The sequence below is a fragment of the Aythya fuligula genome, chromosome 4, assembly GCF_009819795.1.
Source record: "Aythya fuligula isolate bAytFul2 chromosome 4, bAytFul2.pri, whole genome shotgun sequence".
Taxonomy (NCBI): domain Eukaryota; kingdom Metazoa; phylum Chordata; class Aves; order Anseriformes; family Anatidae; genus Aythya; species Aythya fuligula.
Window position 1 is genome coordinate 31871614 of NC_045562.1, and position 21931 is coordinate 31893544.

The following is a 21931-nucleotide window of genomic DNA, read 5'->3' on the forward strand; positions in this document are numbered from 1 at the left end:
AAAGTTTAGGCCAAAGGAAGCATGAAGGCTTGGCACTTGGCCATTACATAGTTTCCAAAAGTACATCAACACTCACCCGGTTATGAACAGGAGACACATGAAACTGTCTAGTAGCTGTAAACACTGAATTCACCACAACTTCTCTATCTCTACTAGGGTTGTAGGCATGCAGCATTTTAGCTCTGGGTAACCCCAGTAATCTAAAGGGGGGAAAAAAGAGAAAGAAATTATTCACTTTATAAGAATAGGCAATGTACAAAAAGCATCCAAACAAATCACACCAAAACATGTCGATATGAAAATTTCCCAGATACGATTATTCTTTGGAAAAATACCAAACAAGTTTTGCCCTTTAACTTACAAAGACAAATATATAACACTGCAATACAAGAGGTGCACATAGCCAAAGCTTACTTGGGTCACTCAGAGTTAGTTTGTTCTTGTTGTTTTTTGTTTTGTTCTTTTTTTTTTTTTTTTTTAATGTAACCTTTACTAAGCACAAAGCTTTCAATAAGAAAGTTCAAATAACCGAAGTCTTGTTTTGTTTTGTCAGCTAAAACAATGATCTCTTATGGCTTGTGAGTTAGCTAATGTATCTTAAAACCAGCAGCTTACATATACATCTTCTGAAACATTCCTTTAACTCACAAGGGTATGGTGTTTCTGTTTTGGTTATTGATGGAAGACAAATCATCGTTTTAAAATGTTGGGGTTTTTGTTTTGCTTGTGTTTTTTGTTTTGTTTTTTTTTTTTTCTTAGAAGAAAACTAAAAATCTCAAGTAATCTACCAGTATGTTTTGCCTCGGGTATTCTGGATTTTACTTTTGAAAGCTAAAGGTAGCAAAAAGCTCTTCCCCCTCTAGAAAGGCAACTTTTCAAGAAAGGAACAACCAGCATGAGGAACTGATTTAACACACATGCAGAATCACCTGAGAAGGCCCTTCTCTTCAGTATCTACCCAGAATGCGTTACAGTTCCCAGTTCTTTTTTCCTCCTTTCTAAAACTACATTAATTTTCATTTACCAAGTGCCTCAAGGTACAAAACGATTCCAACTCCGTGGCAGTTACTTACTATTTCTCTTTTTTTCAGAGGATGGAATGATCTCAGCTAATAATCTTCACCCAAACACAGCCCAACAGAGTTGTTCCTCCCCACTTAATTATTAATTGAAGTAACAATAACACAAGACACTTACTGCATTCCAAAATGCAGGACTGACGGGTGAAAATGTAAGGCCTTCCCATTTGGAGGCATCTTTGCTGAGAAGCTGAAAAAATAAGAAAAGAAGACAATTAATATTTAGTGCACATGATACTATACACAGCAGGGAAAGAAGACATTACAGGCTGTAGGTCCTTGTATTCCTAAATACGCTGTTTCCAAACCTTTTCATACATTCTTCTCTCTGTCTTAACAATGACCTTTGAAGAAGGTTTCTGTACAATAGCACATGTTGGAAAGCTCATGCTAATAAAAGCACAGCTTGATAAGCATTTCACTCGAGATGCAATGCTGTCTTGAACAACCTCCCTTCCTTGAAGGTGTCCCCTCAGTCATACTGATTCACCTGGTTACAAGGGTGTGTAGGGAGCCATGGAGAAGTCATTTAAGAGAGTCCTAAGAGAGTCCTGAGGAATGAAAATTATGTCAGCACGGAGCAGATCCCCAGTCTAGTCTACCTGGCATTCAGACAAGCACTTGTACTAGCAGAGCTGAGAGATGCAAAGGTAGAAAAGCAAATAGCAGCTTGTGAAAAACTGACATCAAAGGAAGTGCTTGCCTAGCTGGCTTTAACACAAAAGCCAACTCATTCCTTATAAGCAGAACAGAATAAGAAAGAGCATGGAAACATACACATCATCATCTTTCCTTTGCCCTAGGAACATTTACAATGAAGTTCCCATCGGTTTTAGCACATTTTTAGCTTATTTCAACATGAGCCGAGATACCCTTAACGTAGACAGAAATCCCAGGGCACCTTCACCACTTTCTCAATTAAAACGTGTTCTCCACAAGTCTAAACAGCCGTAGTGGTGGAAAAACAAGCCCAGCACTTGCTCGTTACAGCTACATACCCAGCACACCATGCTGTTGAAAACCTCCCCAGCAGCAGTCGGAACCAGGCTCATCACTGCTGCGCGATGCCAACAAGCATCCTAGCAAGGGCGAGTCTGAGGCGGGAGGGAAGGATTGTGCTCTCATTTGTTATCCAGCTGCTTTGCATAACATGCGGTAGTGCAGTTAATTGGTTCCCAATTTAAAAATGCAGTTCTGTAACATTACACCTTTTATATATTAAAGCACCTACATAATTCTGTTGTTATAGCCCAAACCAATACAGCCATCATAATTTATTACCAATCAGGTTTATTACTATGAAACCCACAACTTTTATGACAATATTTCTCAGAGGAGGGAGTCAACTCCCTTGCCATTGTAGCAGGAGAAATGTGATACATCCAGGTAGTGTTTTGCTGGAAAATAATGTAAGAGCAAATTATGCAGAACTATGAAGTCCGAGTGAATGACTGAGTCTCCTTCCAACCACCCCCAGCCAGCTCCTGTCCTGCTCCCACAGCATCTAGCACCTTCCAGGCCTCCAAAAGTCATCCTCCTGGACATACCCAGAAGGAAAGTCTGAGCACTGCTGTAAACATAAGTAAATAAAAATTGTCACTAAAATAAAAAGTCCCTGACATGTGAGAGAAAGCACGTTTCTTACAAGTACTTAAATATATATATTTAAATGCATATATATATCAAAATAAAAGTTAAGCCATACAGCATATGTATATAGTATCACCTTGAACCACCTCATCACTTTTCTTAGGTTTTTAGCACCCTGAAGATACTACTGAGATATCTTTTCACACCTGAAAAACCTCTGCTAAGAAGGACAAGAAGCCGAATACTCCTCTGTGCCAATTTGTGTAATCATCAGCAGCTCTCTAAGACTTCCTAATCTATCTTCTGGGGAATTCAGGCAGCAACAGCCTTTCTCTGCCTCTCCATCTATGCAACAGGCACCCAGCGCTTTGGGGATGCAGGAGACTGCATTTCACTGAGTTCGGGAGAACAAGGACGTGACATAGCAGTGGTTCTTCAAAATGCACTAGGTTGCTGTTCAGCCAACAACCACAGCCAGCCCTCTAGCCACAAAACAGGAAAAGCCCCATGAGAGCAGCAGCAGAGATCCCAGTGCCGGCACCCCATTCATTCTGGAGAAGGCAGCCTGGACCCCAGGAGGTCCAGCTAACAAACTCCACAGGCTCTGAGCCGGCTTCTGCACATCACCATGGAGGTAATTTCTTCCACAAAAGCTGGGAGCAGTCCTGGATCCAGCCTCACCCCTACCACACAGTGTCTCTGCAGGGAACAGCTCAGCTCCAAGCGGACGAGCACTCTTCTCACAGAAGAGAGACACCCCTACATGGAGCTACCGAGCATCTCCATGCACTGCTCCCCAGCAGCCCCGGGGATGGGACCCTGGCTGCACAACAGCCAGCTTCTGCTCTGCACCCCACGAGAGCTGCTGAAGTGCTCCAAGCCCCAGCCTGGCCCCGAAAGCAGAACAGCCACATTCCTGCGGCACTGCGCTCATAACCCTGCCCAGTGGCCAGCTCCAGGGCGTCTGCAGCGCTTATCAGCAGCTGGAAGCTGTGCCAGAACCTAACTCGAGAGCTGAGTTTATTCGACGGCAGGACTCACAGAAAGAGAAATCTACTGTTCTCCAGCTCCGATTTATTTTTTTTTTCCCTCCCCAAGGGAGAAAACAACAGATTGGAATAGGAGGAATGGGCAGGGGGCCATTCTGCCCTCCACACCCAAGCCACCACTATACATTTTAAAAAGCCCACTGCAATGAAGAGAAAGGGACAGGAGTTCTTGTCCCTTGAAAGGGACAGGAGTGAGGTTCTCCAACGTGTTAGTGGTCTCTCAAAGCCAGCTAGAGGCTGGCACAACACCCTTCTGCATCCCCGCCTTTCCAGCTCAATGCAATGCATCCAGACCTCTGCAGGGGAACTCACACAGAAGCTGAGTTTCAAAGGCAATTTATTAAGATGCTTAAAAGTTGAAGTCACTTTTAAAATAGAACATTTAAAGAACCTCATCTCACAAATGGATTCACCTCAAGTTATGCCAAAAAAGCTCTCTTTTGGCTGCAGACTACATGCCCAAAAAAGTACACGGGACATTTCACGAGAACGTTACAGCCCTGGGAAAGGCCCACAAATATCAGCCTAGGAATGGAAGTCTTGAAACAACAAATGTGGAGAAACAGTCCCCTTTGCAGAGGAGAAAGCCTGGTTTCCATCTCCTCCATTGCCCTCTCCAAGCAGCCAGCACCACGCCGAGCAGTCTGTCTAGCACAGCTCAGCTCCACGCTCCACTTCGGGGCCTCTCTCAGTTTTTTTCAGGCTCACCACCTTAACACCAACTTCCACATGATACATTTTGACAAAACAGGCCAATTCCAAAGTTTCAGGGGACATTTTTAAGCTCAAGTGAACAGAACTGGAGAAAAACAGGAGGAAAATAAAAGAGGGAAAGGGAATTTCTGGCAACTGCCTTGGCACCTGAGCAGTTTCAGCTAGGTTTGCACTCATCTTTGTATCAAAGAAGTAGTTTAGTTGCCTCCATCACCACTGACAATTCAATATCCTTCCTCCTTCTCTGGCTAGCCCAACCTCACCATACGAATTAAAACGCCGACTGCCTGAATCATCAATCTCCAAAGGAAAGAAGAAGAGCTGAAGGGATGGGGAGGTGGGCAAGGGACCAGCACAGTCACCCAGGGCAGACGGGAAGAGGCAGACACTCTCCTCGGCGGAAGAAGAGGGTGGACCCGAGAGGTGCACCTCTTTATAGCAGCATTACTCACACTTCACAGGCCAAAAACAGAAGAAAAGTGCTTACCCCCTAAAAATGCAAACAAAAGCCCAAACCTACTCTGAACAAGTTGTATCTTTTTAGAAAACTTCAAAAACCGAGTTAATCCTTCTGACTACATATACATACGTATACAACAACCCAGCAATCCACAGAATAAACAGCAGCTAAGCAGAAGTGCAGAGAATTTTACCCCAATGTCTCATTTTCTTTCATCAGCTCCTCCAAACCTTCCTTGTACCCTTATTTCTTTGATTACTTCAGATTACCTTAGGAACCACATTATCTGATGATTCATAAAGCAACATCTGTAGATGGAATAATCATAACCGTTACTTAGTGAACTTTCCCCATCCTTCCTTTTTGTGCCCTTTGTTGACAGCATATGGAGAAAAAACAAAGGCAGGGCATTTTATTGTTGTTTTTTTTTTTCCTTTGTGGTTTTCTTGGGAACAGCAGGCAAAAGGGACTGGATTTTTAACATGCAAGAGGTCCTTTTAAGTGACTCCGCTAAGGTAGAATTATGCTGTTTTTTATTGATAAAAATAAAATCCAACTTTTTATGTTTGGCATTTTGGCACTTCGTGTGTTCAATGTATGAATACTAATGAACCCACAGAGTGAGGCTTTGAGATACAAAAGCATATACATGCTGTATATGAAAGCACAATTTTTATATGTAAACTGAAGCAAAGAAACAAAATTCAAAAATCTCATTCACTGACTGATTTTAGATTCATTCCTCCAGACTACACCTGATAAACAAAAAGACTAAGGAGATTGACACATACAGAAACAACCGAGCCCAAATACTTTCAGTAGTGCTGACTACAGCTGATGGGAAGAGATTGTGTTGACAAATGAATAAATTGTTAAGGGAGAATTAACACAGATACAGAAACAGATCCCAGCAGCCACTGAACCAAAGTCTTCTGCAAAGACTTTGTCTGTCAGGTCACCTAGCTCCTCTCTTCTCTTTTACATTTATCATCAAGCCAACGCTCTTAAAAAAAAAAAAAAAAAAAAAAAAAAGCACCTGGAACATTTCTAACTACGGGGTGGTTGCATTTTTTTTTTTTTTTTTTTTTTTTTTTTTTTTTTTGCAACCACCAAACTTAACATCTTTCCTAATGGCAGAAAGAACCACCAGAAAACCCATCTGCCCTGCTACAACCCTACCAGGCTCACGGGCAAAGTCCTCTGCAGGCTGCAGCACCTGGAGCAGCGCTGCTCCCGCCTGGCTCCCCATGTCCTCACCACCACATGCTCTTCTCAGCACCCCAAAAATCACGGGTTATTTATTTTTGTAAATGAAATAATGCCTAGCAGGTAAAAGAACAAACATGTGAGTTTTAAGCACTGAGAACCTAGAAGGCGAAATAGCCTCCGCTATTCTTAGTGCTGCATTGTTTAGGGAAGAGGGGGAGGACTGACTCACTGCTTCTGAATGCTTGGGGACAGGCAATTTGTCATCAGGATTCCTTTATATATGCTTTACAAGAGCGCTGTGCTGTCTCTGCAAGACGGGTGGTGGTCTTGTTGTTCTCTGAGCTACCCCACGGACATCAGAGACCGATTTCAGAGCGTGGAAGGCAGGAAGGGCCAAAATGGCATCACCCATCAAAAAACACTGCGTGCAGGCCTGCTATTTCGCCCATTTTGGCTAAAAATAGGAAAGGGGAGCTAAACCAAAATAAATCAGTGGGATGGACAAGACAACTTCTCTCCAAAAACAAACTCCATGATTTACAGCCACAAGTCATGACTTAAGGGGACAGACAGGTCAAACAACTTTTTCTTGGTGTTTTTCTAAAGTTGGCAAAACAGCATAGAGCCAGAAAGTTGCAATCTGGCTTATTTTAGAAGGTGCTGAGGTAAAAGAGGTAGGTAAGCCTAGAGAAACATGAGAGACACCAGCCGCTCCTCACTACTTCCAAGCAGCCCCTGCGCGCAGCCTCTTCTCCTCCAGCCTCCGGTTCCCACTGCCATTCGTGGTTCTTCTGGGTAACCTTTGCTCACCTTCCTGTGAAATCCTGCAATAATGTTTATAGAAGCTCTTAGCAGAACAGCTAGCCAAGCCAGCGCTGCTTTATTTTCACTTATTACAAAACCACAACTGTATCAAATTCATAAAGATCAAGCTCATAGGATCTGACGGTAAAGAGCTTACAAAGTCTCATTTCTCAACAGGATGCGAATGTAAGGACACAAATCTGTTTTTTCTCCCTGTCCTCACACCCAAACAGACTCCTTGAAAAACGCCCAAAAATGTTAAAGGCAGGCCATGATAAAAATCAGAATAAGACCCGTGAAGAATTTTAACAGAGAAGATGAGCAGTTAGACATGAAATCTTATAATGAATATCTTGGTGAAAAGAAAAGGCTTTCTTCTCCAGATGTCTGTGCGGTTTATATTTTAGCAGCAGCAGCACAATAAAGCGTGTTTAACAACAGAATGGAATTATTCTCTCCCATAAATCAATCCTCAACTTCAGAAATAAATGAAACCTGTACTAAATTAAGAAATGAGTTTACAATGACTTCAGTTCATTTGAAATTGTTTTCTGAAACCTCTTTCAAAATCCTTCAGCCACCCAGATTTCAAGCAACAACCGAAGCTCTCTAGAGATGGTCCAGAGGGAGCTTGTGTCTTTCAGGCATCTTGGACAGTTGCTTCAACAACTAAATAAGAGCAGAGATTCTGGAAAAGGCAAAGTGGTGCTGCCGAGAGCATTAGCAATGCTTCAGAGCTACTTCATTAAGCTTGGCTTTCCAATTGCTTTTAAAAACAAAGGGCACAAAATCCTGAAAGCCCCAAGCTCAGCTCACAGAGACCACCACGTAGGTTCCTGAACAACACGGGTCACTCCAGCATGTAGTCAGGGAATCAGGCATAAAAATCAGGTATTCATGTACCTGCGGGGCCTAAATAGAACCTGAAACTACTCGTGGACACACACACACAAAGATGTTTTGTTTCAGCCAGGCCAAGAACTATCTGAAGTTATTTGTTTTGGATGAGCAGACTGGGCCCACTTGTTCAAAACGCACATCAAACACTTTCCTCTGAAGCACCTCCGTTACCACCAGCAAAGTCTGAGCATCCTGGCAGGCAGAAGGCCTACCTTCATCCTCCCTTTTTCTTCTTACAATGAAATAATTGCTTGTTCATTTTGCAATACTTCAGAAAGCGATCTTTAAGTACCTAAGAGGATGGTAACTGCTCTGAAATAAAGCCTTTAATTTACCTTCTTTCCACATTTTCTTAAGTTCTTAAGAAAACAACAACAAAAAAGAGTCACTTGCCTAATGAAACAAAAACTTAAGCTCTCTTAGAAGCCCAGGCATTCTTGACGTTTCATCCTGAATTACCAGGTCCTGGAATTCAGGGGTTATGAGAAAATGCTGTATTTCAGTTCCGTTTAAAGAATGCTTCTAGCCCATGAGTATGTGAAATAAAAACACAAATCCCAAAGGCACAAAAGCAGTTCATATGTGTGTGTTTTGTTTTTTTTTTTAAACCTCAGAGCTTTTCAGCCATATCCACTCTCCTTCTCTTCCCCCCCCCCCCCCCCCCCCCCCATGTAATTTGCTTACCCTGCAGTTGCCAAATCCTCCAAAAATGTAGAACTGCCTGCACAACCCTGGTTTGTTCTTCAGAGCCTGACACTGAGCTCACAAACCATTTCTAAGATGCTAACTTGTGTTCATCTGACTTAGTGAAGAACTATTAAGGAATCAAACCTGAAATCACCCTGGTCTACTTTAGAGGCGTAAATAAATGTCTTTCTGAAGAAGGCTGATCATTCGCAACCCAAAACCGTTTCAACAGAAGCTACAGGACTCTGTGCCTCTGAAAAAACACGGATTATCCCAGCTCCTACCTAGAGTCTCTAAACTGAAAAAGAAACATTTTAAAGCCGAGATGTGTTGCTCACAGTCTTTTTCAGACACCTGAAAACACAGCTCAAGAGTGAAAGAGTACACAGAAGAACCTAGCAAAAAGAGAAGGCTTGTACAATACCAGCACAGCACCTTCTCAGGCTAAAAGCTGAGCCACTCTAGCTGCAAGTCTTGCACTGGAAATAGCGTGACATTTAAATGGCTGCTCCCTACCCAGTTTTCAAAGCATTTCACTGGAAGCAAACTACACAGCACACCCCTGTGAAGGAGGTAGAACAAAAGATTCTCAAAAAAGGCAAAAGGTCGACCACATGCTCACCTACCTTGTACCTAAGGGCAGCATATTTCTTCCCGCACACTTCTGCGCACCAGGTAGGCTAAATATTGAATTCTGCCCTTGCAACACTGAAACCATGGCAGATTTTAGTGGCAAACACTGCTTTTAAGCATCATCCTGTACAAATGTAATTAGGCATCTAATGAAGACAGAGAATCAAGAAAAAGAAAGTACTGATTCTATGACACCTGCCTTAATTAATTCACTTTAAAATACCAATAAACTCATTTTCTCTTCCTGCAGAGAGTGTCTATGAGGGGAGAAAAGATGCTGAAATTCAAAAATGAAAATTAAGGAGGGACCATGAACAGTACAGAAGGAAGAGGTCCCAGTCCAGCCTTTGAATGCATCAACTGCAATTCCAATTTTACTGAGTAATTAATTTTATCAAGCACATAATCTCACTCAAAAATCTCCCTAGGTGCAACAGCAAAGGGCCAATTTCTGTCAATTCAGCAGCAACGCCACTTAAAGCGTTTCACTTTCATGTGTAAGGGCGCTGCAGTATTTATCCCATGTAGCAGCACATCTCTCTCTGGTCTGAGAGAATGGGGGAGGTTATTGACAGGAAATACAATGGGGCTGCAAAGCTCAGAGTAATAGGAAGTTACATTCTTGTTAAATATCATTGCACCCAACCATTTCCTTTTTCTATTTACAGCTGCAGCCAAAAATTTCCATCTTGACAGAAACCATTTCAAGTTAGAATAGTTCAGCAAAATGCATGAAAGAGCTCTGTGGTATCTGATAAGCTTGACCTGCTTAAGAGTGATTATTTAAGAGTGATAATCTTCCTGCAGTAGCCGTCTCTTGCTGTTTCTTCAGTAATTCGAGCATTTTAGTTTCTTCTCATAATGAATGAGCACAAACCCTTAAGACAGCTAAGGTTTGCATGGTAGACCTTAAGGCGCATAAGAAACTTTCACGCTGCATCTGGTAAGCACTAAAAATCCCCTCCCCTTTTTTCTCCCCATGAAGCAGAAAAAGAACATCAGCTAAAAAGGGAAACTAAGCAACTACAAGCAAGCTCGGACCCAAGATTTAAGAAATAAACATAATTTCTAAAAAATCTGGGTTTGATTTATTGCCTTTGGTCTGGACAATGCAACTGATTCCACCTGCCCCTGAAAAGAAGCCATGGAAAAGTCAGCAGGCTGAGATGCCATATAAAGCTGCAAAATCCAGCTTTGACACCCAAGTGTAAAACATCAGCCTGGACTGCACGTCTCCTATCTTTCATGAATTACAGCCCAAATATTTAAGCAAAAAGTATAAACTTTAAGCCAGATAGCTTCAAATGCTACTACTGAGGAAAAAACAAACACTACACCGTTTAGATGGATTAGGCAGCAAACATTTACAAACTCCTAGGACACTGGGCAGTCCTCGTAGAAAACAAATACAGGCACCTCTTTCAAAACCCTTTCACCAAGCTTTTGCTACAGTAACGCACCAAGCCCAGCTCTCTGTGCTATGTTAATTTCAGTTTCATAAGGGAAAAGTTATAGCTGCTAGTGATTGCCTGGCTTATTAAAATCTTAATTTTCTCTGCCAGCAGAGGAAACTTCATGCAAGACTTCCTCAGGCATGTGCAAGCTATCCAGAATTTCAACAACACATGCTAGTTCCCTAAGAATATCTGATTTTTTGTCACCAAATAGCATTTTCACAAGCTGTATTATATGACTGTGGAAATACAATTTAAAAGAGAAAGAAATTAAAAGAGCAAGGCTACACTATTCTTAAAGGTACTTTAAGCACGGTGCCGCAGAGTCAAATTGCGATTACACAATCCTCCTCCACTCACAGCAGGCTCTAGCAGCAGCTGAAAATGCCGCTCCCCCACCCCATGGGCCACTACAAAACCTCACTGGGGAGAAAAGTAAAAGATAAGCATGAGCCAGTAACCAGACCGCAACATGGAAAAAATAGCTTCATCCCAAAATCACCACCTCTCCATCTCCCAGAGCATCATTCTGTTCTTGTGACGCGTTAAATCTTTGCTTCTCTCTCCTTCTTCTGGTGCCACTTGACAAAGCTTTTTGTTCTGGTGCAGCAACCTACCGGATTCTACAGCATCTGACAGAAGCACTGCATGATATTATTTATTATGCTTGATATGTATTTTCTCCAGCAACACTTATTTTCTTCTCATGAAGTACACTGATTTTCTTCTCATGAAGTACCTTTTAAAATTTCAATAGTGAAAAAAAATGCAGACTACTTTTAATGTTCATTCATATTTTATTAACTGATTGCACTATGCAATTTCATCTTCATCCGTACGCTTCAATGCTCCAGTCATCTATACCTACCATCAAATTAAAAGCTTCTGCTTTCCAGCTCCCCGTATAAGACTCCAATTACGCTTCCAAGTACATACACCCCCTTCTGCGGACAGAAAAAGGGGGAATCCTCCGCAGCGTCAGATCATTTCCACATTTTGACCTAAAGCAAAGAAGCCACTGCAGCGGCAGGGCACCACGCAGACAGCCTGCAGAATTCCCCTAGATGCAACCTTTTGAAATACCCAGCTTGCTGGTCTGTCTTGTGTCACTCAGCGCTCGCGGTCATGGCATAGAAAATGGAAAGACAGTGGCGTGATTTAGTGCTATTAATAAAAGGAAGCACTCTCAACAGCATATTTGTGACCTACTCCTAAGTACTAACAAATATTTATACTTTATTAGATTATGTTGTTAAAAAAACATACAATATGAAAAAAAATTATACCAGAAAATCCAAATTAGCAAAAAAAAAAAAAAAAAATGGTCACTACTAGAATCAGTAATTACAATGCTTATTGCAGGAATTATCAGGTCCTTACAAAACATCTGGGATGCGTTGAAGTCAATGCACAGCACGTACTCTGGGCCAGCTTCTTCTGATGTATAAAATGATGCAACACTCTACTAAGAAGGAAAGCAGAACTATACGAAATGCACCCCGTTTCACAGGTTTATTAATGAAACATCTACCACCAGAAATCTCAGCTATGGTATAGCTGGCACATCAACCTCTGGAGCTCTGCTGTCCAGCAATGGGCACCTTGAGCCTTTAAGCTAACATTCGTTTCCTACAGTACAAATTAGTATGGGAGGGAAGAGGAGAAAAATGAGCTGGGAAAAAAAACAGCAGGAAGTCAGCTTTTGGTACTTTGTATCAGTTCAAAAAATATATATTGCAATCAAGTACTATATTAAGACCTCACCCCCCCCCCCACCCCAGATTCTAGTATTTCCTCCTTTATTTCAAAGCCAAGAAGCTAATCAGAGTTCAGAGAGTTCAAATGTCAGCCCATCGCTTTTAACTCCTTATGGTCAGCAAGAAGAAAGGGAAAAGGAGCAAGCCTCAGAAAGCACAGCTTTTTTTTTTTTTTTTTTTTTTGTCTCTAAGGACAAAGAATCAGTAAAGCTATTCTTAACGTCTTAATGATCCTCAAAAACCAGAAATTTGCTTCAAGTGAAAGAAAGGATGTGCTTCGCTGCTGCACGCTCCACAAATTAATCTATTTAATATGGAGCTTCTCAAGCTCCCTGCGTCAGGAAAAGCTGCTATCTGACAGACCATGGCCTTCCCTGCGGCGTGAAGATGTATTTAACATGCTCGGCTGTGCTCCTCTCACTGCTCCTTTCTCTACAAGGTTGCAGGGATGTGAACATCCCTGGCCCAGCTGGGAACCCACACCTGAGCACATGCCCACTGCAGGCAGCAGGGCTCGATGCAGGGGGCCTGGAAGTCCAAGGGACCCGTAGCATTTGACCCATTATTATGACCACTTTGAATGCATTTGCTTTCGTTCTCTTCTCAACCTCTAACAGGCTTCTTCCTGTCACTCAGCAGTGATACTGTATGCTAAAAAAGTTTGGTTTTGTTCACAACTCACCCACCAAAACACAGCCCGCCGCTTCAGTGACCAGAAAGCATTCACCGTGTACAAGAAGGGGGAGGAAAAAAAAAAATCTGTGCAAGACTGAAAGCATGGGGATGGCAGTGGGGGGTGGTGGTGTTTGTTTTAAAGTGGCTACAAGCATCTGCAGGATCAGGCACGTTATCCCAGCAACACTGGGACCACTGACAAAGGGCAGAAATGCCTCCTTTTCAAAAGAAGAGTTTAAATGCTCCAGAAAGTAGGTCACCAATAGGCCAAAGAAATACCTAAGCAGGCAGCAGGCATCTCATGGGTTGCAGGCAGCAGGCTTGCAGCAAAGGACTTGAATGAAAGAGAGCACACCAAGACAGAAATGGGACAATAGCTATTGAAGAAAGGCAGTTAATAGCAACAAAGCACGTAAAGCACGGGTCAAGGAGTCGGTCAAGTACAGGCCCTTCAACTCCCCACCCTCCTCCAGTTGCCAGGAATCAAGATTTAGACACAAAACAGCGATGCACATGGCACACAGCACTAGCAGGCAAGCAGGCACAAAACCAGAAAGGGCTCAGTAAAGCCACAAAATGAAAAGGAGCTGCAAAACGTGGTCTACATGACTATTACATGACTACTCATTTCCTAAGGGCAGTGCAATGCTTTTCATTGTTCCAACCCCAGAAAAAAAAAAAAACAACAGGAATTACACATTTATGCTTATAAGGTTAACGCATTCGTTATCTCTGTGTTTAGGTCATAGCACCATTTATTGGTGCTATGTTTATTGCAGAGACCTTAATTGTAAAATGCCACGCCACAGCTTCAGTCAGTGAGACAATGCAATTCAACATAAAAAACATCTGTAGACACAAGGTAAGAGGTGACTTATGATGTTGCTCATGAGGTCCAACTTGTACCTTGTGTAGTAACCTACACGGAGGGCACACACAGCAGGGAAGTTGCACACTTTTGACTGCCAGAGAGGGGAGGCTCTTTTCAGCTTTGCATGGACTCACACTCGTTGTATGTGAACAGCAGTGGTTACACACGGTACAAACAGTTATGAATCAGTCACTCCCTTTTTTTTTTTTTCATTTCACTTCCCCTTTGCTGTTGTCTACCTTTCCTTTAATCGTCAGATTGCTATCTGCTGTTGTTGTGCCTTATCATTTTGTCTATCACTTCAGATAAGCTAACCTTCATCTTTCCCCTTCCTACCAGTATCTTCATTCACTAGACATTTTTTCAATAATTTTCTTTTTTCTTTTCTTGGTGTTTTTGTGATTTGTTGTTGTTCTGTTCTGCTTCTGCAGGGTCTTTTTCCCCTACGCAACCTTCACCACCGTTTCTTCTGTCACAACGCTCTTCACTCCCGTCTTTCCAGCAGTCACCCCCCAATGCTTCCCCCACTGCTGAACTCCAGGCTCACCATCACATCTGAGCAGCTTCCGGAGGTGCACTAGAAGCAGGACATCTCACCAGTACCACGTGCGATCTGCTCGTGGCCCAGCCCTTCCTGAGCTGTGCAGCCATGCGTGGACGGCAGCCTCCTGCTTCTGCACGGTTCTGCCTCAGCCAGCGAGCTTGCTGCTCCGAGCCCCAGCCGGAGGCTGTGGGACAAGGAGCTTCTGCAGAAAGAAGGAGCCAAGTGGGCAGGACAGGCTCGCTGGGCCAGTCAGAAATGCTGAGGGTTCGGAAAAATTGCTGTAACCTCACCTGGCTTCTTGTCCTGTCCTGCAAGGGGAAACCACACGGGACAGTGGCAGGCAGGCAGGCTCCACCAGGATGGGAGCAGAGCACTCCCTCGCCTCGGGCTCTGAAATTGGGAAACCTGTCCCTCCCACCTCCCTCCGCGGGCATGGGAAAAACAGGCCTCTCCACAGGCACCTCAGAGAAGCTGAATTAAACCTCTTCCCCCACACACACTACAGAAGGAGCCAGAGGAGACCAGCCTTCCACCACCTCAAGCTTTGTCCCCAGTCAGTGCCCAAGGCGGGCATTTCACCACTGCTGAGATCACCTACCCGTGGTGTGGACAGGTCCTGCCTCTTCCTCAGTGTCAGCTCCAGGTCATGTGGGGGGTGAACCTTGCCTGTTCTTGCATTGTTTTGATTTTATTTTTTTTTATCCTGACGGGTGCAACCTGGTTACTGTAACACCTTCTACACTGACCTGCTCTCAAGCAGCAGATGGGCAATGCCACAACAGCACTATAAGTGTATGGGACACCACACTATAATCAGTGGCAGCAATACCACGGTGTCCTGGGGCCCCTGTAACACAGCAGATTTCCCACATCAGCCACTACTTGGCTGTCACCTCCTTGCAGCCCCACAGACTCCGGCACCGGCTCCCCTCCAGCAACTCCCTGGAGAGGGACAGGGCTGCTGCACCTCAGGGTTTGCACCTCCTGGGTCATTCACGATGCTGAGTGGTATTTATTAACACCGATAGCACTGCTGCTCCAAAACACTGGGGATCTGTGGCACTGCAGGAAGCGAGCTGCTAAGGCCCTGCTCCAGCCACTGCTGCTTCAGGCCCAGGGGCTAGGGCTGATGCCCGGCTGCACCAAAAATGTCCCTGCCGCTGGGCCACAGCTTCAGCAGGACCCTAATTTCACTCTGGGTGAAAACACAAACCTTTTACATTTCAGATGTTTGTAATACATAGTCTTTGTGGACTGTTCTACTTCTCAAGCAGGGAGCAAACAGCTTCACATGGCAATTTCTGAGTTAATCCCAAAAAAGACAAGCCAGCCCTTCAGAACATCCACAACAACGTCCACAGCTCCAGAATTCCTCCAAAGTACATCTTCACAGCTTAAGCACTGCCTCAGCAGCAACACTCAGGCAAGTATAATTACTTTAAACTTTAGAATTACTGCTTTTATCTTCTGCCATAGATAACCATTTTTTAATGAATTACAGCAATTTACCCTTGAATAAAACTGTCGTATCACGTCAAATAATTGCCTAACAGAACCCGACCAGTTTTGCCTTTTATCCTGCAGCTCTCTCAGGCTTCAGCCCCCTTGTGCAATGACAGCTGATAACACCACAGCGTATGCGAGGATGGCCTCCAAACCGAGCAAGACGTGCACGCAGACCCCACCTGTCTGTAGGACGCCCTGTCTGAGACAGATGAGGGATTGGCAGCTTCTACAAGGAAGTTGTCGAGGACGTGGTGCACTTCGTTGCTCTGAGTATAGCGGGCTGGACACAGAACAGACAGCAGGTCCGAGCCTTGAGAAGCATGCACAAGCACATTGTCAGCTGGTTGGGGATACTGCACCTTTTGTCCAAGAGCACCACGGCTATGGAGTTAAAACGGTGGAACCTCGAGACCTTGGACACCACACAGAGGATCCTCCTCACATATAGTACAAAAACAAGAGCACATCTGTTTTTTCTCTCTCTGCAGTGCTAAACACATCGCACTGAGACCACTGGCTCGGAGTCAAGGAAGTCTCCACAGCTGCTCATTGTTCCAGGGGTATTCCCCATGGCAAAGCACCACGCTGCTCAGGCAAACGTGGACCCACGTCCCAAATGCCTAGGGACGGTGTTCAAGCCCATACACTTGTGTGCATATGGCCTAAAGTTTGCTTTGATACGTGACTGCCAAACCTGTTTTCATTCTCGCTAGTACGAAGCAAACACCTACAGCTCTAGGACTGCAAGGAGTTGCCCGACCCCACCAAACCCATGTATTGCCTGTGGAGGAGCTCTTCAGAAGTGCTCACCAGGGCAGGAGGCACCGGCGGAAGTAATATGCCAGGTGGCAAATTTATGGCTTAATTCTGAGAAGCAGAAGTTGCAGAAACAATTGAAGCAGCTTCACAAGGAAGGTCGAGACCTCAACGCACCAACAAACTTTAAAGACATCAGGCACTAACATTTGGATCCTCTGCTTGCCAAACACTGTCAGCTCTGAACAAATCCTGCAGGAGTTGACAGCAGATGTTCCAAGTGGCTCAAACCTGGTCCCGAAAGCTACTAGAAATCTAAGGCTCTTTATTAAAAACAACTCCACTTCAAACCCTCTTGTCTTGCAAGAGGGAGAAGACCCTCAGTAAATCGGTGGGGGGGGGGGGGGGGGGGGGGGGGAGGGGGGAAAACTGCAGTGTAAAAACATGACAGCATTCAGAGTACACAGAGAGGAATAAAGAGCAGTAAAATAAGACTTAACTTTCCACTAGATTACATATCAGCATTCACGCATGACTTAAAAAAAGCTGGGAAAGTCCCACTCAGAAGATAAATATACATGTGCTACCAACAAGACAGATAGTAGCAGAGACTCAGATAAGCAGAATAGAAACTGCTCACTTTTTACTTTGTTTTATCCACTTTGTGAAGCTGAGGCTGCCTATCCATTCTAATTTAAAGGTAACTTACTTTCATCATTGCTGAGATACCTGACAAAGGGATTACCCTTCAGTCTCTCAAAGAAAATAACCAGGTGCCAGAGAGAAATACTAAACCAATGGACAGCAATATATGAAATAAATAATGCTTTACATACACAGAAGAAATACCAAGAATGCATGTCAGATCAGTTTTAACTTAAGGTCAATTTTCCTTCTTTACATATACCACTTGGTTTCTGAAAGTCTTCCCAAGTAGAGTGAAGTTGGTGAAATTATCATTCCATCGACATACAAGCCTCTCCAAAGTCCAGATCAGCTTCAAATTTTAGGAATGCAAATGAACTGACATCATGCACAAAGAAGGCTCAGCTACATGATTGCAAGTGTCATCATCAGCCACCATCCCATCATCTGAAGGAACAGTTTCTAAATAAGCTAGGCTTACAAACTAGAGCTGTTTTCTTTATTTCTCATGTTTCCTGAAGCAGCAATGCTGTTGTGAACAAGTATTTAACATAACTTTTTCTTACTCGCAAAGTTTGACCTCTAACCCAAACACAAGAAAATCAAGAACCAGGGGAAAGACACCCTGAGCTTTCAACTGCACTGAATGGTTTGCATTATTTTCACTTTCTCCTTTCTATGTCCAAGCCCTTACAGCTTCTTCATGTGTCTTCACAGGGTTGTTTTTTTTTTTTTTTTTTTTTTTTACTGTAAAAGTCAGCTTTTACAGGCAGTAACAAAACCCATTATTTTGCACTTCAAATTTCTTAATTTTGATGTCTGTGGATTTCAGGTATACGGGCGGGTTAGATAGGAAACTGCTGACTACTGGTTCACAGGCTACTGCAGAAGATGCCTTGTACTAGACAGGGAGCTGTCAGAAGTCAAGAGGTTTGCAAACAACAACAACAACAAAAAAAAAAACGAGGGCTCTCGCTATCCTCTTGGAGAGCACTGCTCTATTTTGAATTCTCAGCACAAAACTTCAAGGCAATAGGTTCTCATTGAGAAATTATTGTGTTTAAAGCTTATATAAAGCCCATTTGTTCCACAGAAAACAAGCTCTGCAGAGTGTACAAAAAATGGTTGGCCTTGTCTAATTGCATTTCCATTGTACCTTCTACAACTTATCAGGACGAAAAAAATGCAGCATTATTTATACATCGCTTTGGAGGAGAGAGAGAGAGAAGTGGTGACCATTGACACAGCGTGGTTTTCCTCTCCAGCTTCCACACCTCAGGCAGCAGGCTGGACATATCTAAATTGTGAGCCCCTCAGGGGACAAGACAGGCAGCTAAATTAATCACGCTGCCCCCACACTTCTCCTTGGCTTACCTGATGAAAGCACGCTCTTGCACACAAAGCAAGTATTTGCAGTGAGTACTCAGAGTCCTGCAAAAGCACCAACACATATCACTGCCACATGCAAATACCGTATCTGATAGACTTGTCCTGCCCCTGACACGGAGAGGACTGCTTTGTCCCATCAGGAAGGGGGAGCTGGCCGTCCCTCAACAGCCACCACAACAGAAGAAGTCTCTGCCCTAAACAGCTGCCAAAGAAAGTGGATCAAAACTAACATGAAGACAACACAACCGAAACAGTTCAGAACTCAGGCCTGAATTTATAACCAAGACTGAACCAAAAGCAGTAGTGATGACATTTGTTTTGATTTCCTGTCCATGTTTCTACCTACATTAGCGTGGCAAACACCGCAATGACCGGAAAGGCTCCTTCACCCGATTGCTTCCAAGTCACCACCTGGACCCAGAGCCAGGGTGGGAACTCCGCTTTCCCAGGGCACATTTCCTATTCAAATTGAAATACGTCAGTGTTACAAGCTGGGCTGTATCACCTCTGACTCTCTAGGAAGATGGGAGGAAGGTAACAGCACTGCCCGTTAACACTTCACCACACTGCTTCGGAGACACTCCAGGTAACCCCATATTCAACTTACTGAAATCAAGCCCACGTGCTGGCGCTGATGATTCACGAGTAGATTGTTTGCAAACTCCCAAAAGCCAACAAGCTGCTTTATTTTTTCTACTCTGGAATGATTTGCCAAATCTGTAACAGCAGGAAAAATAAGACTCCACATGCTTATAGGGTGTCAATTTTCAGATTGCTGACAATGGGCTATTATTCCAGATGTCCATCTTTTAACTGCATAATGCTAAGATTAAAATTACTCAGAATTAAGCCCTCTTAAGGAGAACTGAACAGCAGCTATTAGGGAAGCAAACCTTATTTAGTAATAATAAATGTATAGATATAAAGCTAAATCTTTTGTGGCCCACTGCCCACAAATCACAAGGATTATCTTGAGATTAACACTCATGTGAAGTTCATTATTAGTGTATTAAAATGTAAAAGCAAAAGGATAAGAAGAGAGTTCCTACCCTGAAGTAGGTGTATTACAGAAGTAGCATGCTTGGGCGAAGGTGACACCAAGATTACGATTGAGACAATGACAAACGTGCCACAGCAGCTGTTTGCTTTTGCTATTTTCCCCCCCCCCTCTCTAAACACACGGTGCCCTTATGTCCCTTTCTCCAAAAGCAGGCAGGTTAAGCTGGACAAGAAGGACATCTGGGTACCAGGCTGACTTATGGAGTGCTCACAAAGATCGCACATTTGGGGGCAGACTCTTGTCCCAACATACAGGCTATGCATAGCTTAGCAAAAAAAATAAAAAATAAAATAAAACCACCCGTCCAGGCAGCAGGAAGAAAGAGGAAGACAGGACAGAGGAGACCACAGAAGCAAGCCAAGAGGTCAGGTCCAGAGCCTGGATGAGGAATGGGCTTGCCAAAAAACCCGCTCTCCTTGGGAGGAGCGCAGTGGTGATGCTGTCCCCTGGGGGAGCACAGCCTCCACACACAGCTCTGGTTCAGAGGTCCAGCACAGCCAGAGGAAGAGCCCAAGCAAGGAGCGTTGTGCGTGTTTGCAGCTGACACTGCTGCAGGAAGAACAGCCCCCAGCAGCCCCCACACCATACACACCCTTCTGCCACGGCTGCAAAGGAAAGCAGAGAACAATCCCAGGCTGATGTTAACCTTGCAAAAGCTAAAGCAAAGAACTGCTTTGAATCCAGAGGTGTCTTGTGATCCGACATGTAGAGCTGCACAAGGTAGGGGACAGTACAGGGAAAACAGAGAGGGCAAGACAGCCTCTTTCTCTTGCTGTGCAGGCTTGAGACTGCAACCATTTCAGGCATGGGCTGGACAGGAACTAAGAGAAGCAAGAAACGCTGTCACAGTAAGATACGCAAAAGATCTGTGGAAGAGACAAAAAGCCAGAAAGTGGGAAGAGAAAATGAGGAAGAAATTAAGAGAACGAGAGAAAGAAAGAAAGAAAGAGATGGGTCACCACAATGTGAAACCCGGTTCATTTCTTCGTTTCAAATGGGTCATTACAGGCGAGAAAGTTTCCTCCAGCAGCACAAATACAGCTTCTTCAGAAATACTGATCTCTGTGCAAACAATAACCTCACAGCCCCAGCTGGGAGGAGACCATCACTGCCAGAGCAGAAACGGGGAGAGAGACAGCCTGCATGGCTTCTCAAAGCAGCATAAACCATATGAAAGCACAAGTGTTAATTCTCAATTGCTAAACCAAGACTGCCTTCATTTCTCAAAGTCAAATTGCCACCCGTAGATAGGGAAGTCCCCTCTAGGTCAGTGTACAACCTAATGTATAGGTCAAGCTCTCACTGTCCTGATGACGGGCATCTTTCGGGCCACGAGGGCTCACAACAGTGGGCTCAAATTCATACCCCACCAGTTGTTTTTGGTTTAAGTTCAAAGAGACAATGCACGTTTGAGATGTATGGCAGTGTACTGCCGCAGTGTGTCAAAGACAAATTGAACCTGGTGATGCATCACCTTTAAAATACTCCAGTGAGGGTCAAATAGGAGCCGTGCCGCAGACAGGAGTTTGACAGATCTTTGCAAGATGCAGCAGGAGTGCCTCATCTGCCTCTAGCTCCAGCTCCAAAGCAGCCGTGGCATCAGCTCTTCAGCCTGGTCTGAAACAGCGCAGCTGCCCGTCTGCTGCTCTCATTTCAGAAATGGTTGAAAGTGACTCTGAAGTAAATAAATAAATGGGTAGCTGACTCATTTGCTAGCACACAGCACTGGCATGCAATGAAGTGGGGGAAAAAAAGCAGGTCTTTTACTCCCTGTGTCAGCAGACAAGCAACACAATTGCAAAAGGAGCGACATTTTGGAAGAAGCAATGCACATAAGGAATGCAGCTGTCCCTAACAGCACGTAATGCAAAGTTCATCAAGGCAAAGTTCATCAGTGAATGAATTACAACACATAAATCAGAGATAAAAAGATTAAAGAAACAAGAGTTCAGTATGCCACCCTGGCCATGCCTGGTAGAAGTCTAACAGAGTAGGAATATGCTGATAGCTCCTTCCAAAACCCTTTGTTTCTTCATCTACAAGAGATCCCTTAACTTTGTCAACCTTCCAACAAGTTTCCCCAACAAGCCTTTTTTATTCCAGCTTCAAGTGATCCTCCTCAGTCCCTACAGGGAACCCAAACTTCAGA

General features: G+C 43.9%; 1 protein-coding gene across 4 annotated transcripts in view; it reads right to left on the reverse strand.

Moving 5' to 3' along the window:
• TMEM131L (transmembrane 131 like) overlaps positions 1-21931 on the reverse strand; it is a 77575-nt gene that overhangs the window by 43510 nt on the left and 12134 nt on the right. For all 4 annotated transcript variants that reach the window (XM_032186323.1, XM_032186324.1, XM_032186321.1 and 1 more), the window contains exons 4-5: positions 1198-1269; positions 77-200 (exon numbers count right to left, since the gene is read on the reverse strand). In XM_032186323.1, coding sequence (XP_032042214.1) covers positions 77-200; positions 1198-1269 — 196 coding nt within the window. The remainder of the gene's footprint in view (positions 1-76; positions 201-1197; positions 1270-21931) is intronic.